This window comes from Grammomys surdaster, unplaced genomic scaffold, assembly GCF_004785775.1.
Source record: "Grammomys surdaster isolate TR1022 unplaced genomic scaffold, NIH_TR_1.0 126036, whole genome shotgun sequence".
In the NCBI taxonomy this organism is placed as follows: Eukaryota; Metazoa; Chordata; class Mammalia; order Rodentia; family Muridae; genus Grammomys; species Grammomys surdaster.
In genome coordinates this window covers 3785516-3804705 of record NW_021620849.1, presented here as the reverse complement: position 1 = coordinate 3804705, position 19190 = coordinate 3785516, and the positions used below count along the sequence as shown (strand labels likewise).

At 47.7% G+C, this 19190-nt stretch overlaps 2 protein-coding genes across 2 annotated transcripts in view; both read left to right on the top strand.

The window, feature by feature from the left end:
- Positions 1 to 5522, top strand: part of Ap3b2 (adaptor related protein complex 3 subunit beta 2) — a 32053-nt gene extending 26531 nt beyond the window's left edge. Inside the window, exons 17-26 of the mRNA XM_028754811.1 lie at positions 52 to 160; positions 541 to 658; positions 1013 to 1193; positions 1325 to 1385; positions 1637 to 1743; positions 1933 to 2161; positions 2511 to 2595; positions 2835 to 2932; positions 4865 to 5003; positions 5127 to 5522. Of these exons, the coding sequence (XP_028610644.1) occupies positions 52 to 160; positions 541 to 658; positions 1013 to 1193; positions 1325 to 1385; positions 1637 to 1743; positions 1933 to 2161; positions 2511 to 2595; positions 2835 to 2932; positions 4865 to 5003; positions 5127 to 5277 (1278 nt within the window). The 3' untranslated portion in view covers positions 5278 to 5522. The remainder of the gene's footprint in view (positions 1 to 51; positions 161 to 540; positions 659 to 1012; positions 1194 to 1324; positions 1386 to 1636; positions 1744 to 1932; positions 2162 to 2510; positions 2596 to 2834; positions 2933 to 4864; positions 5004 to 5126) is intronic.
- A 4954-nt stretch (positions 5523 to 10476) lies between these two features.
- Cpeb1 (cytoplasmic polyadenylation element binding protein 1) overlaps positions 10477 to 19190 on the top strand; it is a 99649-nt gene continuing 90935 nt past the window's right edge. Inside the window, exon 1 of the mRNA XM_028754840.1 lies at positions 10477 to 10555. The gene's annotated coding sequence lies outside the window, so the exon portion shown is untranslated. The remainder of the gene's footprint in view (positions 10556 to 19190) is intronic.

Sequence of the window (19190 nt, the reverse complement as noted above, 5' to 3'; positions counted from 1 at the left end):
CACCCCTTCCTCCAACCACGAGGAGAGGACCTGTACTTATGACATCTTCAGGTACCTGAATGGACCAAATGCTCAAATCGGGAGAAGAGGAAGGAGAAGGAAAAGCCTTTCTATTCTGACTCCGAGGGGGAGTCTGGCCCCACTGAGTCTGCAGACAGCGGTGAGCAGAGGGGTAGAGCGTGGCCCTGCCTATGTGCATGCCTGAGTGACTGAGCATGCTCTACCTGAGTGTTTATATGGTCAATGACCAAGGGCATGCACTTGCTGATGAGTCACAGCCTGTGTGAACTCAGCTGTCCATTCCCACATGTGTGTATGTGCAAGTAACACTTGGGTGGGTCCTTCTATGGTTTTTGAAGTCTCAGTTGGCATCTAGCTTTGGGGCAGGTCAAATGAAATGGAAGCTTCAGTTCTGAGTCTGGAGCTGGGAACCCAATCAACTCCCATAGACCCAGAAAAGCCTACACAGGAAGTGGAACGGTCCTTCCTATTGTGTGGGCTTCACACGCAGTGGGGAGGCCTGACACGTTTCCTCCATAGAGCCTGAATCCGAGAGTGAGTCGGAGAGTAAGAGCAGCAGTGAGAGCGGCTCTGGGGAGTCTAGCAGTGAGTCAGACAATGAAGACGATGAAGAGGAGAAAGGCGGAGGCAGCGAGAGGTAAGGGGGAGGCTGGGGCTCTATTCTGGAAAAGAAACAGCTAGTCTTCTGGGAGGCCCTGAGCTCCTATGAGGTGCCAGGGGCCTGCACACCCACTGGGTCATCTCCTGTGGTGGCTGCTCTGTCTGACTGCCAAAGTCTAGGAGGTCTTAAAGACCTCATGGGAGGTCACCAGGGTTCCGGGGCCTGAGATGGCACCAGCTAGTGTACAGCTATTCTGGGGCTGGGATAGGAAGCTAGATGCAGAATTGGCTGGCCCAGGGTCTCCACTCCCTCCTCCGCTTTTCAGGGCTTCCTGTTCTATGAGATATGGTCCAAGCTGGACTGTAGCCTCACATTACCATTCTCCTTTAGTGAACAGAGTGAGGATGAAGGTGAGAAGAAGAAGAAGACAAAGAAGAAGAAGGCATCAGAGGGACACAGAGAAGGCTCATCTTCAGAGGAGGGTAGTGACTCCAGCAGTAGCTCAGAGTCTGAGGTGACATCAGAGTCGGAGGAGGAGCAGGTGGAACCTGCCTCCTGGAGGAAGAAAACGGTAACGACATCTTCCTACCCTATGGTTGGACATCTCCCTTCAATTCAGAACAGATTGTATGTCTCCCACCACCCCAGAGAGAGCCAAGGTGCTCCTCTTCCTCATGCTGCTATCCGTTTTTTCTCTTTCAGCCTCCCAGCAGCAAAAGTGCCCCTGTAGCCAAGGAGATCTCCCTGCTTGACCTAGAGGATTGTGAGTCTGGGTGGTAGAAGGCATGGGGGAAGGGAGCCCAGTGTGACTTCAGAGGCACCCTGGAAGCACCAGGCCAGGTTCCTGAGATCTGAGGTGTCAGCCCTGTGTCTACCTAGTTTCTAGATGGCTCCGTGTCTCGCTGTCCACGGTGCTGAATTTCTCTCCTTGAGCCCCGAGCTCCTTTCAACTTAAGCCCAATCCAGTTCCCTCTTCCTCATTAGTCATCTTTCTTTCTCACCCTCACCTCCCAGTCACCCCTCCTAGTGTTCAGCCTGTGTCTCCTCCCATGGTTGTGTCCACCAGTCTGGCTGCTGACCTGGAAGGTCTGACACTCACAGACTCCTCTCTGGTGCCTTCGGTGAGATGGGGAGAGACTTGGCTCTGTGCTATATTCTGTGGTGTGGTTCTGTGTGGAAGGAACTGGGATGGTGATGATTGGGATACTTTTAAGTCCAAGTTTTTTTGGGATGGCCCTGGGTAAGACAGGGTTGGGACTCACTATCCTTTGTCCTTTTTCTGCATGCCCCCACCCCATCTTCCTCTCTAGCTGCTAAGTCCAGTATCCAGCATTGGGAGGCATGAACTACTGCACCGGGTAGCTGGAGAGGGGCTGGCTGTGGACTATGCCTTCAGCCGCCAGCCTTTCTCTGGGGATCCCCACATGGTGTCCCTCCACATCTACCTCTCCAACAACTCTGAGACTCCCATCAAGGGGCTGCACGTGGGCACTCCCAAGCTGCCTGCTGGCATCAGCATTCAAGAATTCCCTGAAATTGGTATGGAGGGCCTTGGGCAGGGTAGAGGAGGAGGCCCCTGGGCAGACTCAGTCTTTCTGTAGCTGCTGATACCCTCTTGTGGTCAAACCAGGTGCCTTGCTATAAGGAAGCAGAGGTGGCATCTAATATGACTCACACCTTGGTAGGCAGGATGGACTAGGAAATAAGCAAGTCCCTATTAGGGCAGGAGGTCTCTGAGAAAATTTGAGAGTGGGTGAGGGACTCCACAGGCCCCCAAAGCCACAGAGGGCTGGTGTACTCTGATCCAGGAGGGAGACTGGTGCCATGCTGGGCTCCAGGACAATGGTGGCCTTTCCTATCCTCCCATTTCTCTCCTTACATCATTCAGAGTCCCTGGCACCTGGAGAATCCACCACTACTGTGATGGGCATTAACTTCTGCGACTCAACCCAGGCAGCCAACTTCCAGCTGTGGTAAGTACCCAGCTCATGTTAGTAGTGAGAGAGTGGGGTGGAGAGAGGCAAGATCTGAGAGAACTGGAGCTGGAGAGGGAGGTAGGCGGGCCACATGTAATTCTATGGGTCTGGCTGCCATTCCCAGCTCTGGATCTTAACTCACTCTTCTGCCTCTGTGCCCTGCCTCAAGCTAGGACAGGAATGAGGGGGTGAATGCTGACCTCATTTCTGCTTCTGTTTCCTTCTGCTTTTCCCAGCACCCAAACCCGACAGTTCTATGTCTCCATTCAGCCACCTGTCGGGGAGCTGATGGCCCCTGTATTTATGAGTGAGAATGAGTTCAAGAAGGAGCAGGGTGAGTGCTCCCCGTGGTAGATTGGAGGACTCCAGCACTATCCCTAAGTGCTCCCCGTGGTAGATTGGAGGACTCCAGCACTATCCCTAAGTGCTACAACATGTGGGAGGAGCCTTTGCCCTTTAGATAGAGGGAGGCCCTGTAGCTTTGCTTCTGCTCACAAAGACTGGGGCATATGGCGAAGCCTGGGAAAGTTTGCACAGAGTTCAGGCCCAGTTGGGGACACAGGGGAAATAATGTGTGCAGAGATGTGGTAGAAAGTGTCGGGGGGCAATTCTGTTTAGGACACGGGAGTCCCTATCACAGGGGAGTACTAAGAACAAAACTAGAAGTGGTGTGTTTGTTCTAGTTCCTAGGAGTGGGAAAGAGTTCCAGAAGTTACTAGGCGTTGGGGGAAAGACACTAGGTTTCATTTTCTGGCAGTGGAGGAGTCAGGGAAGATGAAGAAAGGCTCTGTCCTCTGCTTCCAAAAGAATAGCCTGGTAACACTCAACAGTTAAAAGTGGAAAGCCTGTAAGGGGGGAGGGTAGCCCCACCCCAGGGGAAGAGATACAGGGCTTCACAAAGCTCCTGGCCTTAATTTCTTGGGGTGTGGGGTAACTAGTGTAGACAATTATAAGGCCATTGCAATAAAGCTGATGGGAGATGGCAAGGCAGGATCACGGCCGTGGGAAAGGCATGAGGACTGGGGTGGGAGTGAGTGATTGGGAAGGAGAAGCTACAAATAGTAGCCTGAGAGGGGGAAGGGGGTGGGGGACAGTCTGGCTTTAGAATCCCTGGCTTGGTATGGAGATGAGCAGTAGCCTGTCACCTAGAGCAGGCCTGTCAGTGTTTACTATGGTGGGTCATAAAGTAAATGTTTAAGACCCTCAGGTCATGTGGTCTCTGCTGTAAGTACTTAGCTTTGCTATTGTTAGGTAAAACAGCCACACAGAATATTTAAATGAATGAGTTTGGCTGTGTTCCAATAACATTTTAATGGTAAGTATGGGAAATTACAATTTTAATTTTCAAGTTTCAAGAATTTCTCATTGTTTTCTTGAATTTTCACTCAATGCTTAAAAACAACAACGACAAAACCAAAAAATAGTTGTAAACCATTTGGGTAGTGAGCCAAATTTGGCTTATATTCTAAAATTTGTCAAACCCTCAATCTAGAAGAAAGAACAAGGCAGGCAAGAGAAGAGGCTGACTAGTTTGGGGGGAAAGGCCTTTTTGAGGTGCACTTGGGGAGGTGTTAGGGTGTGATTGAGTATATGGGCTATGCTTAGCACACACCTGAAGGCTGGAATCACAAGCATAGAGGTGGAAATAGAAGCTGTGAGTGAGGTGACATCACCCTGACAGAGAGAGGCAGTGGTGGCATGGGGGTGAGGGGATAAGAATCAAGGGCAGAACCTTAAGGAAAGCCTGCCTTCTACAGGAGGAAGAAGAAGGGAGGGAGCAGAGAGATGGCAAGGCAGAAAGGAGCTAAGGGTACACATGGCTGCAATGACCACAGACTCCCAAGATCTGGCATGCTAGTGTCCATGCCAACCACAGGGAGAGAAAGGACAGTTGCGGTGGCTTGAGGGAGATTTTGTAATCCTCTTTGAAGGACCCCGGCCATGAACAAGGAGGAAGCAGGACACCAACCAATATGAGGAACATTCTTCTTTCTGGAAAGGAGTTCTCAAAAATGGGTAGATTGAGCATCATAGTGATGTACAGTGGCCAGATGATGTTACTAAGAATGGAAGGTGTGAGAGAAACAGGGGCAGTGTGTCAATTCCCTGAGGTGAGAGAGGAGTGGGGAACCTTCAGAGGCTAAGGAGGGTGATTCTGACCTGCAGAGCCTTGGAGAACTTGATTAGAATAATGTTCAGCTAGTTGATGCAGGTGCTAGCCTGTGCCCACCACAGCCTCTGCTCTCATTATGATCTCTGCTCCCAGGAAAGCTAACCGGCATGAATGAGATCACAGAGAAGCTTACACTGCCAGACACCTGTCGGAGTGATCACATGGTGGTGCAGAAAGTGACCGCCACTGCCAACCTAGGTCGTGTTCCATGTGGGACATCTGACGAGTACAGGTACTGGTAGAGAGGCAGAGATGGGCTCTGCTGGAATCTGGCTTTAAGGAAGGGTCCCAGGGCTGAGCCCCTTACAGTCGCCGTTGGCAGTTCTTTCCACCTCTTCCTCTGCTCCCATCTTAGGTTTGCAGGGAGAACACTGACTAGTGGGAGTCTGGTCCTGCTGACTCTGGATGCCCGGGCAGCTGGAGCTGCCCAGTTGACTGTCAACAGTGAGAAGATGGTGATTGGCACCATGCTGGTGAAAGATGTAATACAGGCTCTGACCCAGTGACTCCTCAGCATGCTACCCACTGATCCTCACCTACCCCTCCCTGTGATATCTGCTCACAGATCTCTCCCCTCACCTTTATTTTCCTCTCATCACCCACCTAGTGTGGGGCACTGTCTCCCTCCCACCTGTTTCCTATGGGTTCCTTAGTGACTTCATAGAGGAAGACAGAAGCTGCTCCTTCAGCAACACCTTTCCTCGGCTTTCTGTATTTATGTAGTGAATCTCAATAAAATGCTTTCTCCCTAGGTTCTGGCTCATCTTTCCTTCTAAGGGGTTGACTACTACTAGTGACTGACCCTTGTGATCTCGTAGAAGCTATTCATATGGGCTCTCAGGGAGACTCTGACATGACCACCTCCTGTCAGGAGTGTGTAGGTATCTCTACAAGGAGACATCTAGGAAAGCATGGGTAGGTAGAGCTGGAAGAGTTCCTCAGTTTCAGCTGGGTGTTGTATCACAGGCCTGGAATCCCAGCACTTGCAAAGTAGAGGCAGGAGGATCAGAAGTTCAAGTCTGTCTTCAGCTACATAACAAATCCAAAGCTACATGATCTGTCTTTAAAAAAATATTCTTGGTCTTTTTTCATTTGTGTGTGTGTGTGTGTGTATGTGTATGAGAGAGGGATATGAATATTTGTAGACACATGGTGGCACATGTACCCATACATGTGTGTATATGTACATGTATGAACATGTTGGGGCCTGAAGTTGATGTTGGCAATCATTTTTGCTCATTCTTCCAACGTACTCACTGAAGCAGGAACTCAGTAGCACCCAGAGCTCACTCGTATGGCTAGTGTCCCCAGCCAGCTTGTTCTGGGAATCCTGCCGTCACCTTCTTAGGATGGTATTACAGGTGGGCTGCCACACTGATACGGTATTTGTGTGGGCTTGGGGGCCTTCTCCTTGCCTGGCAAGCCCTTTAACCATTGAGCCATCCCCACAGATCTCTTCTCACGATGTGTTTCTAAGTCTGAGCAGAGCCTACTCCCCACTGATGGCCGGCAAATTGCCTTGGTTTCCTCCATAAGCTCTCTGGGAAGAAAGGATCCGTCATATGGGGAATTCCCCAAATACAGTTGTACAGCTCAAAATAATATCCAGTATATCTGGCTGGATAGAGGGCCTAGCGCTCTGACCCACTCCCAGCTTGAGAGGTGACCCAACTGGCCATTGTAGAGGAGGAGCAACAGAAGAAATAGCCATGCTTCTCAAGCTGCTTGTCTGCAGTCTCGTGGGGATCCTGTTCAGATTCTGGGGCTGCTGGATAACTAACTGAGCGGACAAAGGAGCCTAATGACCTAAGTCTTCAGTCCCTGAGACCACCTGGTAGGAAGGAAGAATCAACTCCTTCAAGTTGTCTTTGGATTTTCCACACTTCTACTATGGCACAACGCCCCTCCTCAAATTCTTACATATAAAACAAAACCAAAAGTAGTCATAATGCATGAAGCAATCTTTTAACATTTAACATAAAACAAGAAACAAAGTTCGGATTCTGTGGTGAGTATGCATTGTGGCACTCCGGGCAGCTGACAGGGAATAGTGAGGATTAAAGCCTTCACACCTGTGACAAACCCAGTGGCCTCCCCCATACCTTCCTTGATGCCTTTCCTGGTGAGGAGCAACAAGGATTTAATCACCATGCGTTCTAAAAAAAAAAAAAAAAGCCATGAAATAAGTTTAGGAGGAATCGCCAATTTAAATGAAGTAACTATTTCCTTCGGGCCTTCCCAGAACCTTTACTATCCAATGGGGCTTATGACCACCCCTCCCCCACAAGTGGGACTAGAGCACGCACTGTTATTCAAGGTTGGTATTATTATCTTGGGATACTTTTCTCACAGAACATTGTGTTGTGGAGAAGAGCCTCCAGGCACTGGTAGCTTGAGATACAGTGCCACAGCTTTTGCCCCTGGACCAAGGCTCTAGCTTTTTGCAGTAGGTCCCTGTAGCCCTGTCTCTTAAGTGCCTATCTGTTCAGAAGTATGCCAGAGTGAAAAAGGTGTGGCCCTCTGCTAGGGAAAGAGAACAAAAGCAGTACCAGGGGACAGCCCTGCATCTGGCCCTGGGGATTTGCCAGGCACTGTGGCACCAGACAGCAGCTGGAGCTGCTGATTTCAGGAGAGCTTGGGGGCCCTGGATTCTCCCCCAGGATTTCTGTTTTTATCACTGTTTTGTCTGAGATTGAGCCACCAATTGAGAGCCACTTGAATGCTGGACTTAGCCTCATTTTTACCTCTGAATCAGCTTTGACAGAGGATAGAGGGAAATTTTTAAGAAATATCAACCCAGAAAGATTGGGAAATAGCTCTGGATAAAGGGTTTGTTTTGCTACATAAGCTGGAGCAGCTGAGTCCCAGGATCCCAGGGATTCATTGGTTAGCCAGTCTAGTCAAAACAGTGACCTCTAATTTCATTAGGACAATATTTTAAAAGAGGAAGGAGTGGTGGAGCCATGGAAGAAGACATCCAGTGTCAACTTCAGGTCTCCGCATAAGCACACATGCTCATGTGAACATACACATACATAACACAGTTATTTATTGATCTTGGGAAACTTTGCTCACAGAACATTTTGATTGCATTTCACAGGGCAGAAGTTCTCAGATACCCAAGCTATCTTAGATTTTTGAAGACCTTAGTATGCATTTTCAGTTTTAAATATTTTTTCATAAAGTTTTAAACTATAGCGTGATCAAATTTACCATCTTCATATTTTTATTGTTTTTAATTTGAAGAATTTGTCCACAGGCTGAGGCAATAAAAATGCTCTCCTCCCAGGCCAGATAGCATAGACTTACAACTCTATTAGTTTTACCTTAAGAGGTAAAAGCAAGAGAATCTCAGTTCAAGACTATCCTGGGCTACATGGTGAGACCCTGTCTCAACAAACCAAAACAACAAATTAAAATATTTTTGGTTATGAGCCTAGACTTTAACAAATTAAAAAAGATGCCTTCCAATATTCCTCTTTAAAATTCCAAAAACAACTCTTCACATTTATGTATTTAACCTATTTAAAATTTGCATTTATATATGATAAAAGTGGGGCTAATCCTCTATACTTTTAAAAGATTTATTACTCTGTATGTGTGTGCATGCACATGCATGCATAGACATATATACTACACACACACACACACACACACACACACACACACACCAGGTAACATGCTGAGACGGGAGGATCAAGGGCTCAGGCCACTGTAGACTACAAACATATTGAGAGCCTGTTCAAAAACCAGGGGTGGGGTGTGGCAGGGCAAGCTGGCTCACCAAGTAAAGGCATTTGCCGCAGGGCCTGACGACCTGAGCTCAAGCCCCATGACCCACACGGTGGAAGGAGAGAGCTGACTCCTGCAAGCTGTCTTCTGACCTCCACTTGTGTCCATATCACACAAATAAATAATAAATGTAAAATAGGAAAGGAGGCTGGAGATGCCAGAGGTTTTCCTCTCATCAGTCTATGAAAACAGAAAACTATAGGTCTGAGTTCTCCATTTGCTCCTGTCCGCAAGGGGTCCTGAGGAAGTTACTTAGTTGCCTTCTGTTGTAGTATACTGGTGGTAGAACCTGGAGTCTTTTTATGTACTAGGCTAGTACACCTATTGACTGTATGCCCACTCTACTCTTGAGTCTGGGGGAATGCTGAGGGGGGCTGTAGGGTGGGAGCGCGAAAGCTCACTAAGTTGTCCAGGCTGACTTTAAATTTGTAATCCTCCCTCCTGCCTCAGTCTCTCAAACAGCTAAAACCAAGCATATTACTTCTTTGAACACCAGTCTCTTCACCTATAAAAGGACTTAACACAAGCAAAGCACTTAGAAGTGTGCTAAGCACATGGTTGAGTGCCTAGAAAATACTCCATTTTTATCGCCTTCGGCTAGGTTTAGGGATGGTGATTTAGCAGCAGAAATTTGTGTTCAAAGTTAATTTCTTATAAGCTGGGAGCTTGAAACTTTATAATTTTTTCAGATATCCCATAGGCCCTTAGGTGCCATTTCAAGTCTTAGATTCTTATCTTGTTTAACTTTGGGGCCAGAGAGAACTGGATGTGAAGGATCACAAATTGGCAGCTACTAAGGTACACGGTGACCTTGGATTTACAATTCTCAGGAGAGATTTTAGAGGTATCTGATGCCTATCAGCTAACCTGTCCCTTCCATTTATTTATTTATTTATTTAAGGTAGACTTTCTTCAGATTGTAGTTGTTAATTGCCTTCCAGTGCAAGGCACCCCTCCTTCTGCCTCATCTGTGATAGTACTGCAGTTATGGGCCTAAGCCAGCATGGATGGCTGACCAGTCTTTCCAGATGTGCCTTGGGCCTTCAGAGCATCTTTATACACCCTCACTTACAGTTCCCATGTTGTAAGTATGGCACCCTCTCAGAATAGGAAAAGACGAGAAGCAAGAAATATTAGATTTGGTGTATCAGGCCTGTGCTGCCAAGATGGGGTTGCAGTTGGTCTGCTCCTAAGAGGATGGGTTCCCCATTTAGTAACCACCCTTTCTGCTTAGGACTTCAGCAACCCTTGGAAACGCCCCAGAATGGAGACCAGCCAGCTCTTGCTGTCATTCAGTTCCCTCTGGACTTCACCTTCTACCTCACAAATCGGCCAGCAAGTTGGTAGCAGCTTCTTTCTCACCTGTCAGGAGAAACCTTGAGTATAATACGTGCTGTATAAAAAGTATGGCATATTAAACACTCAGAAATATCCAATAAGCTCTGGTCTCTTCTTTACCCACCCCAGTGCCTTATTTCCAACCTCCAAGTCTCCAGCAACACCTTAAAAGAGACCTGGCAACTTCCAAGCTCCATTCACCGTTACTAGTTTCCAGCTAGCTGCAGAATAAAAGCCCTTCATAAACCGGGCTCGGGCTTCCCTCCTGTGGTATCAACACGCATTAGCTGGGTCCTAGTCAGATTGAGCCGCTCGCTCAGTGCATTCCTCCCTCTCCGCCTTCCCTGGTCTCCAGCCCGGAATGCCATCTCCGCCTCTGCGCTCGCTTGGGCTTCCGGTCCGGTCCAGCCCCAGCTGGCCCATGACGCCTTTCTGAACAACAGCTCAGTTCACCCTGATCTCTTGCCCGGAATTTTCTCGGTAAAGCGTCCTGTCATATCAGGAGGGAGCGTCGGAAGCGGTTTCCCTGGGGAACTGCAATTCGAAGAGGATCACTGCCGTCTTCGGAACTTTCCCGAATCCCCTGCGCTCCCCGTTCCAGCTCGCTCCAGATGCGGTCGCAGTCGGTCTGAAGTGACGGCGTGTCTGCTGCAGGTGGGGGTGGCTTGGAGGGGCCGGGTTCGGTGCAACGGTGCAACGGGGCTCCCACCCGAGAGGTCACTGGAAAAGGAGAGGCGTGGTTATGCGGTGTTAAGGGGCCCGCACGTCGCCAGCGCAGCTGCATCGGAGGCTCTTGTGAATCTGTAGGGAAACTGAGGCCTGCGGGAGAGTGACTTGGCCAGGGTCACCGGGCAAGGGGCGTGCTCAGGCCTGAACCCTCGGGCTCCCGGAGGTAGCGGTGGCCTGCATCGGCTCGAGCCTCAGAAGGAGCCCCCCGTTCAGACCCTCCGGCCCAGGGTGGGCGGTGGAGCGCCGGTATGGACGGCAGGAAGGAGCGCAGGGGCGGGGGCGGGGACGAGGCCGGGCGGGGCCGACACAGGTGCTCCTCGGCAGGCCAGCGCCGCGGAGCTTTATAAGCCGCCGGGGCGCGGAGTCGCGCGCCGCTCGCTGCAAAAATAGTGCCCACGTGTGTGCGCGTCCCGCGCCGCACAGACCCGCCGGCCCGCCGGCCCGCCAGTCCCTTAGGGCCACGCCGGACCCCATGGCTTTCTCTCTGGTAAGAGGCTCTGGGGCGGGGCGGGGCCGGGCGGGGCCGCTGTCCCCGCCGCCTCAGCTAACGGTCCGCGCGCAGTCTCGTCGCCTCACAGGCCCCCACCGCCGCCCGGGTTAGCGTCCCGGGCGGGGCGCCGGTCACATGCCCGCAGTCGTGGGCCTCGTGGAGCGGTGTGGGGCGCGCGGGGAGGGGCAGGGAGCTTCCTCGTGACTCAGGCCTTTGGGCTTAAAGGCGCCGCGGCCCTCCGGGGGCGGCCGCCGGGGCCTGGGAGCTGCGTCTGCAGACTCCCGGTGGCCTCGAACATACGTCCAGACGGGAGCTGGCCGCGCGGACGGGAGCCCGGACGCCCACAACACTTCCTCCTCCCGCAGCCGTCGCACGTGAGAGCCCGAGCGGCCGGCGTCTCTGGAGAGAGTCGCCTTGGCGTCCCGGAGGAGGCAGGGGCTGGCGGCTCGCTGCGGGCGGCGCGGCGAGCGGCGGAGACCCCCTCGGGCTGGGTCCGCGCTGGGGGAGGCGCGCCGCGACGGCGCCGACATGGCTCCTTTAAAGCCGAGTATTCGGGCCCCTCGTGCGGGCCGCGCGCTCTCCGAGCCCGGGGAAGTCACGTGGCTTCACACGTTCGATTGCTCCCGGAGCCCTATCCCTCAGGGTGGAGCGGGCCAGGTGAGGTCGCACGTGCGTGTGACGGGGCTTCGAGGGCTGTCCCCGGGAGCCTCGCGGGGCTGGGGGCGCGGGGCCGGAGGTGGAGTCGAGCAGCCCGCGAGGGGGCGCAGGCGTGGAGCCTGCTAGTCCTCGGCGGCGTCCGCTCTCCTCACTCGGCGGCCGGGCGAGACGCACTCATGTGGCCTCGAGGGTGTCTTTCAGCTTTTCTCAGCCGGCGAGGCCAGGTGCCCAAACTCGGGGGTGTGTGTGTCGGGTTGCAGATGGGTTCGCGTGGCCTCCGGCTCTGACCTCCGGTTTGGGGGAGCGGTGACTGGACGCTGGGCGGGTAGGGCTGACAAGCTGTTTCATTGGGGCCTAGACGCCACCTGGGGGGAAGGCCCATGCCTGCCTAGGGTCCCTGAGGCAAGGGGACCCAGGTCAGGACAGAGCGTCCTTGGTGGGCAGCTCGGTGTCTTGCTCGGGTCTTCTCCACCCTCCGTGTGTCGCTCTGCGGTTCCAGCCTCTCTCTCGCCATGGTGAGCTTCATTTCCAGGGGGGCTCTGCAAGGCCACGGTTCCTACAAGTGGCCCTCAACGCTAGAAAGCATGGAGCACCTGGGCTCCAGGGTACTGTGCAGCCTCGTTCCACGCAGCCTCGCGTGTGTTAGCACCGTGGTCTGTAGTGGCACTTGGTGCCTTGCAGGCTCAGCCTACTGTGCCCTCAGATAGAATTAAGCGTGTGGAAATGTCGGAAGCACCCGAGACCTGGAATAGCCCGGGGCTGCCAGCCTCAGGCCTCCCCATCCCCCACCACGGCCTCCAGGCCCGACTCTGATGAACGCATTTCTCTGGCAACTGCTTCCTTTGGTCTCCCTGGCTACCGGGCTGCCTCCCCACTCTCTTCTGGCACCTGGGTAAACTGCTGGTCTGCGTCATTTGCTGGGGCCAAGGCAAGTGGGTCGAATTTAGTGCTCCGGAAATGCACGCACATACCAGCTTTCTACAGGTTACCTCTTAGGTGCTTCGGGCGACTTATACTAGTGGAGACTTTGATGAGGGTAGTTTTCACTTTGACATGCTCCTTTTGAGTGTAGGGATACAAAATTTAAAAAAGACGAAAAGAAAAGAAAAAATACGACAGGCAAAACAAAACCTCAGAAATACAAACTGGTGATTGTTTTCCCGGTATGTAGAAAGGAATGGACCGGTGACTTGGAATGTACACTGGGGCTCTAGCCTGTTAGGAGCTCCTAAGGATAGTAGTGTTCAAGAGTCACCACTGATCATTTACCCTTCCTTTTAAGAGCTTGCCTGGAACTCACAGGGCATTTTCTGTGGTGTTTACCATGTCCCACGCTCCCACTTCTCACAGTTATCTAAATTTGAGTCATTTGGCACTGCCGGCTCTGTTTAAAGAAAGTTGACAACCGTAGAGGTAAGTCAGCTTTGTAGTATAAAAAACACTTGCTCCCTTCTCAATGACTGTTTTACAGACAGCTTCCCTGGCAGCCCCCCACCCCAGGATGGAAGGGAAGCTGTGTCAGCCTGTATAGCAGACAGAAGTTAGCTGACACATGCGTTTAATGATCATGGGGACATTTGCAGTTAGTCAGTCCTTTCAGTATAGGCAGTTACATCGCTGTGGCACATGTTAAGTGTTCATAAAGCAGAAAGTGGAGGAGGAAGATGAAGTTGTATGACTCCAAGACTTGCACCAAACTTGTTAACAAGGAGCTATTGGCAATGGCTGTTTTGATAAGTGTTTGCATCTGGCGCAGTCGACTCGATTTAAAAAAAAAAAACCTTTCAGTGGTTTATAAACCCAAATTATACCAAGGTAAAATAAATGAGTTGAAGAGGGAAGAGTGGTAACCATTGACCTATACTGTATATGTATATGCCACTCTAAAGGAAGCATTCATTAATTGTTTACTGAAAAACTTCATGCCCAGAGTTGATGGACCTTTGTCACCTCCCCATTTTGAAGAATCCCTGGTTTGTTTGTGCAGCAATAAAAACTTAACACAGTTTGGATCAAATACAGCATCTTTAATGTTGGCATCAACCTGAAGACTAGTTTGAAGTTGAGGCTCACATACCAATTCAAAAAGCTATTAAGTGATGGAATCAGATCCTGGATCTTTTTGATGCTTTATTCCAGCCTATTACATGTTGTGTGCTTTGGTATGTCAAGGATCAAAAGGTTATTGGTGATGGTTGATAAAGAGAAAGGGTTTTATAGGCTGGTCCTATTTTCATAGTTGTCTGTAGAGATAGGAATCTCTCATTGCTGTAGAAGTCAGTATAGGTCTTCTGAGCATTGGTGCCTAGAAGGAATGTGCTGTGTCTACTATTCCATGATATGTGTCAGAGCAGTTGGTCCTGATAGCCAGAGGTCTGGAGAAAGGCTCCTCCCACTGTATGCTGACCCTCTTAACCACTGTACAGGAAACTTTCATTTTCAGCATAGATAAAATTTCAGTAATTTTCCTCAGACAAGGCAGATTTGAAATAATTGCTTTATAATTTTTATATTTTTAGTAATTGAATATTGAGAGAAAAACAACTTGCAGGAGTCAGTTCTGTCCTTCCAGCATAAGATCCTGCGACTCAGACTCAGTATTTTTACCTGCTGAGCCATATTGACAGCCCTGAAATTTTATATAATTGTTTTAAGACTGATGAAAGTAGAGTGGTGCTGAATCTCACCATTTCTGTTCTTAACAAATGCCTCTAGTGATGTCTTCTAGATTTCCACGAAGAGTTAGTAAAACTGTTAAAAGTGTGTGCCTCTCTTCCTCCCTATTCTCTCTCTCTCTCCCCTTCTCGTTCCATCTCTGCAGGATCTCCTTATGTGACCTTAGGCTGGCCTTGAACTCCCAAAACACCTATAGCAGTCTCCTGAGTAAAAAAGCTGGGATTGGGCTGAGCTGGGTTGGATTTTTGTTTTTGTTCTGTTTTGTTTCTGTTGTTGGTGGTGGGTTTTCTTTTTGTCGCTGTTTTGTTTTTGTTTTTTTGTTTTTTTTTTTTTTGGTGTATGTACTAAAGAATAATCTCCCAGGGTACAAAAAAGGACCCTGAGCCAGTAATGAGGGGCTGGATCTTTAATTATGGGCAGAGCTTAGAATCTTACTTAGTATCAGCATTATATCTAGTCTTACTAATAGGGGTTGGAAGGTTATAGAAGGAACATTTATTTCTGTATCTTACTCTTAAGGCTTTAAAGTAGTAATGAGTGTATTCAAAACCTTTGGCAAGTGGGTTTTTATCTGCGAACACAAGCTCTAATACAAACCAGTGGATTCTTTATCCATTGCCTGGAAGGTTTTAGTAAAGATAAGAACTTCAAAGTGTTACCTGGCTTCAGCCTCTTTAACATCTTTTACCAGCCAAGGACATCAGGTCTGAGTTCAGTATTGACTCAGCATTCTCAGATTGGGAAGCAGAGAGCTGTGGATGAGTCTGGGGCATCTGCACAAAAGTTCTTTCTAGTGTCTATTTTGCTAAGTGTTGTGTGTGTAAGTTTAATTCACTGGTATGAGGTCCCTTAGATAATTGACCTGAAATCATATCCATTTAAAGGGCAAATTCATTAGTGAATTTAATTCTAGTTAAAGTTGGGCAGGAATGTCTAATCAACCCAGGTTCTACTGTGTTAGACTTCTGTCTTCAATAGCTAGTGGTGGAGGTATTAAAAGAGTTGGGATCAAGCAAAAAATTCTATTTTCAGTGTTAGAAGAGCTGAGCTAATCTTGTCTTCACATCTACTTTTCCTAATCTAAACTAAACTGACTTTGGGTAAAATTTGACCCAGAGCTCCAGGGACAAAGGAGTAGAAGTGGGGTTGTACACAGAGCTTAGGGTGAGGCAGTTACACAAATGATTTGGGCTTTTATCCGTTGTTTGATTTAAAACCAAGAAGTACTGATTGCATCCTTCAGCGTCATTAGGTCCTTGGATGCTACTAACTCCACTTCTTCTGCTCCCTACATTGCAGCTTTAGAAACTCCCTTTGTTTTCCCCTGCTGTTGTTTGCAATGTTTCAGTTCAAAGCTGCTTGTGAAAGAGTCTCATCTTCTATAACCGTAGATCCCAAGTGTGAAAGGTTTTATGTTGAAGACAGGACCACCAACTATTAGACATTTCTCACTTTCGGTTAACAGGATGGAAAGACTGACCTGAAAGATACATGATAAATGTGATAGTTCATATTTTTCATATTTACTTTGTGTATGTGTATGTGAGTGGTGGAAGACAACTTAGGAAACCACTTCTCTCCTCCTACCATGTAGGTTCCTACTTTATTTTTTCTTTTGTTTTTTCTTACTTCTTTTTTCTTCCTTTTTTTAAAATGTAGGAATGCTCTATCTGAATGTACACCTACATGTCAGAATAGAACATCAGACCCCTTTATAGATGGCTGTGAACCACCATGTGAATGGTGGGAATGAAACTTAGGACCTCTGGAAGAGCAGCCAGTGCTTATAACCATTGAGCCACCTCACCAGCCCTTAGGTTCCTGGCTTTAACATAGGTGTCAGGCTTGGTGACAAGTGCCTTTATCCACTGAACCCTCGTACAGTTTTATAGGAAGGTATTTCGCTTTTCATGAGAAGTTGGTAATCACATTAATTTTTAAAATGACATTATGGACATAATTTCCAGTTCTTTGTGTCAGAGATTACATTATTGGCTTAATATTTGATGTGTTTTAAGTAATAGGGTGGCAGTGTTCCTGACTAGTTTAGATGAACACTTGGGTATGGGTTACCTTTGAATTCAACTTCACTTCTTTGAGTATTTCTTTATGGGTTGAATAGCTCTTTTAAAAAGTTGCTTATTATTTTTGTTTTCGCCTGAATGTATGTATATGCTCCAGGTGTGTGTCCACGAATGGTTATGAGACCCTGATGGGGTATTGGGGCCTGGATGCAGGTCCTCTGTAAGATGGGGTGCTGGGACCTGGATGCAGGTCCTCTGTAAGAACAGCAAATGCTCTTAATCACTTAGCCATTTTTAGCCCTGAGTAGCTCTTAGTAGTGAGTTAACACTCTTGTTTTTATTTTTATGGCATTTGTGCTGACTTCCCTTGAGGTAATTGGAGAATCCACAAAAGGTTAGGTCTAAAGATTGATTTGTGTACTAAAAACGAGTTCACCGTTTATATTAGGAGTAGCTTGACTGATACCGTTACTGCTCTCTTTATTCTTCACCAGTGTGATGTGCTGGCATGATACTATCTGGATGGGTTTAGTACAGCTACCTGCTATCTCCTTTGATAAGGTTGTAAAAATAGCCTTCCTTTTTGCAAGAGAACCTTGCTGGATAGGCACGTGTATGTGTGAATGAAGGGGTCTTCTGACACACAACATTTGATGCTGTTACACTTGTGCATCCTACATTTTAGTTTATGTTCTTGGTTTTGGGCTCTGATACCATCTGTCTTCTGAGTTGGCCTTTTTTTCTGAGGTGGTGGTAGTGGTTGTTGTTGTTGTTATTATTATTATTAAAGCTATAATCTTGGAAGTGTTTTAAAGCTCAAAACATATTAGAGACCTGCCTTTGAGGTATAATTTGGAGTTGACACCAAGCCCAGGTTAAAATTTCTTACTATTTTAATGGACAAAGAAAAAGGGCTTAGAATGAAGTGATTGTTTTTAATCGTGTGCGATGATTGGCTATATAGCTAGAACTGGAACTCATTTTCAGGCCCAGTATTCCTTCCAGAATTCTTATACCTTGACCCTCTGCTATGTTGATTTTATTTTACCCAAAATTTCTGCTTAATTACTACAATTCATACTTCCTACTTTTTTCTGACCCATTGGTCTTGGTGATTACAGGATTCCTTTTTATTTTTTCATCTTGGTGATATATTCCCTATGGTTTAGCCTGTTAGCTCATACCTATTCATCTGTATAGAGGGCAATGATTTTCCATAGCTGTACCCATTTGTCTGTGTGACCAAATTTTAGGCTGTTTATTGCTGTATATTCTCAAGATCTAGGCATTGGTCTATCTGATGCATGTTAAATGTGGCAGGTTTTATGTGTTTGTGTGTGTGTATGTGTGTGTGTACACTAGAAGTCTTGTTTCTGGTGTCTTTAATCACTTTCCATCGTATTTTATAGGCCACTGAACCTAGATCTCACCAGTTCAGCTAGGCTGGTTGATTAGGAGCTGCAGGGATCCAGCTGTCTGAGCCTCTTTTTCTGTGATTACAGGAACATGCTGCCATGCCCACATTTTTTGTGGGTCTTGTGGATTTGAACCCAGGTTCTCTGCTTGTGCAGCAAGCATATTACCAACTGAGTTGTTTCTTCAATTTCCAGTTTCTAAGTCTAAAACAGAACTAGTATTCCCTTTGCTCTTCTAGTAGAGCTAATATAATTCTATTCCTTTACCCAATTAGTCTACATTTTTTCCAACTAAATTTGAGACTCTAGTGCAGTGGTTCTCTGCCTAATGATCCGATCCTTTAATACAGCTCCTCCTGTTGTGATGACCTTCAGCCATAAACTTTTCATGGCTACTTCATAACTGTAATTTTGCTATTGTTTTGAATTGTAATATAAATATCTGATATTTCTGATGGTCTTTGGTGACCCCTGCCTGTGAAAGACAACCCACAGGTTGAGAACTGCTGCTCTAGTGCCATTGCACAGGCAAGAACTGTTTGGCTGTTACTGTTTTCTATCACACTAGGCTTGTTATAGAAAGATGCTAGGGAAGTACATTGTTGGAAATGATGGAAACGTCCCTTTGGAAACTTTTAGTTTCTAGAACATAAAGACTTGGTATAATCGTATGCCCTGTGTTTTCCTGTGGCTCTTACATGCTTCTATTTCTTCTGAATTACCTTGCATGAATATTATCAGTCTGCATTTCCCACCACCCTTCTCAGCTGTTGTTGCTTGTTTATATCTGTCAGTTTCATGGTACATGGTCCAACTAATGTTACTCTTGCTTCCTAGACATATCTCCCGGCTTCTTGGTCCTTAGTGGATTGTTCTGGATGAGAGTGTTTTTCATGAATCCTTCCCGTTTTCACCCTCTCAAGATAAAAAAAAAAAGTTTAGTCATTAGTTTTTCTGTCTTTACTGTCAAAGCTCTTAGTCACTCAGTCATATCAGAATTTGGGTATTTACATTTGGATGAAAAACCATTACACATAAACAAAAAAGAGAGCCCATGAACAGTGTAATGGGACCCTTGGGAATCCAAAAGCTACCAATATTTTGCTTCTTTCTTATCTTATGCCAAGGGCCACTGTGGGATTAAATAAGAAACTCCAAGCTTTCAGGGAATCAGTAGTCTAGTGGGAACATAGATATGTAAACAAGGTATCTGCTATATTGTAAGTAAAAGCAAAAATATACAGAAATAACATGGGTAGTATGTATGTAAAAATTTAAAGACTTCCAAAACAGGCTTA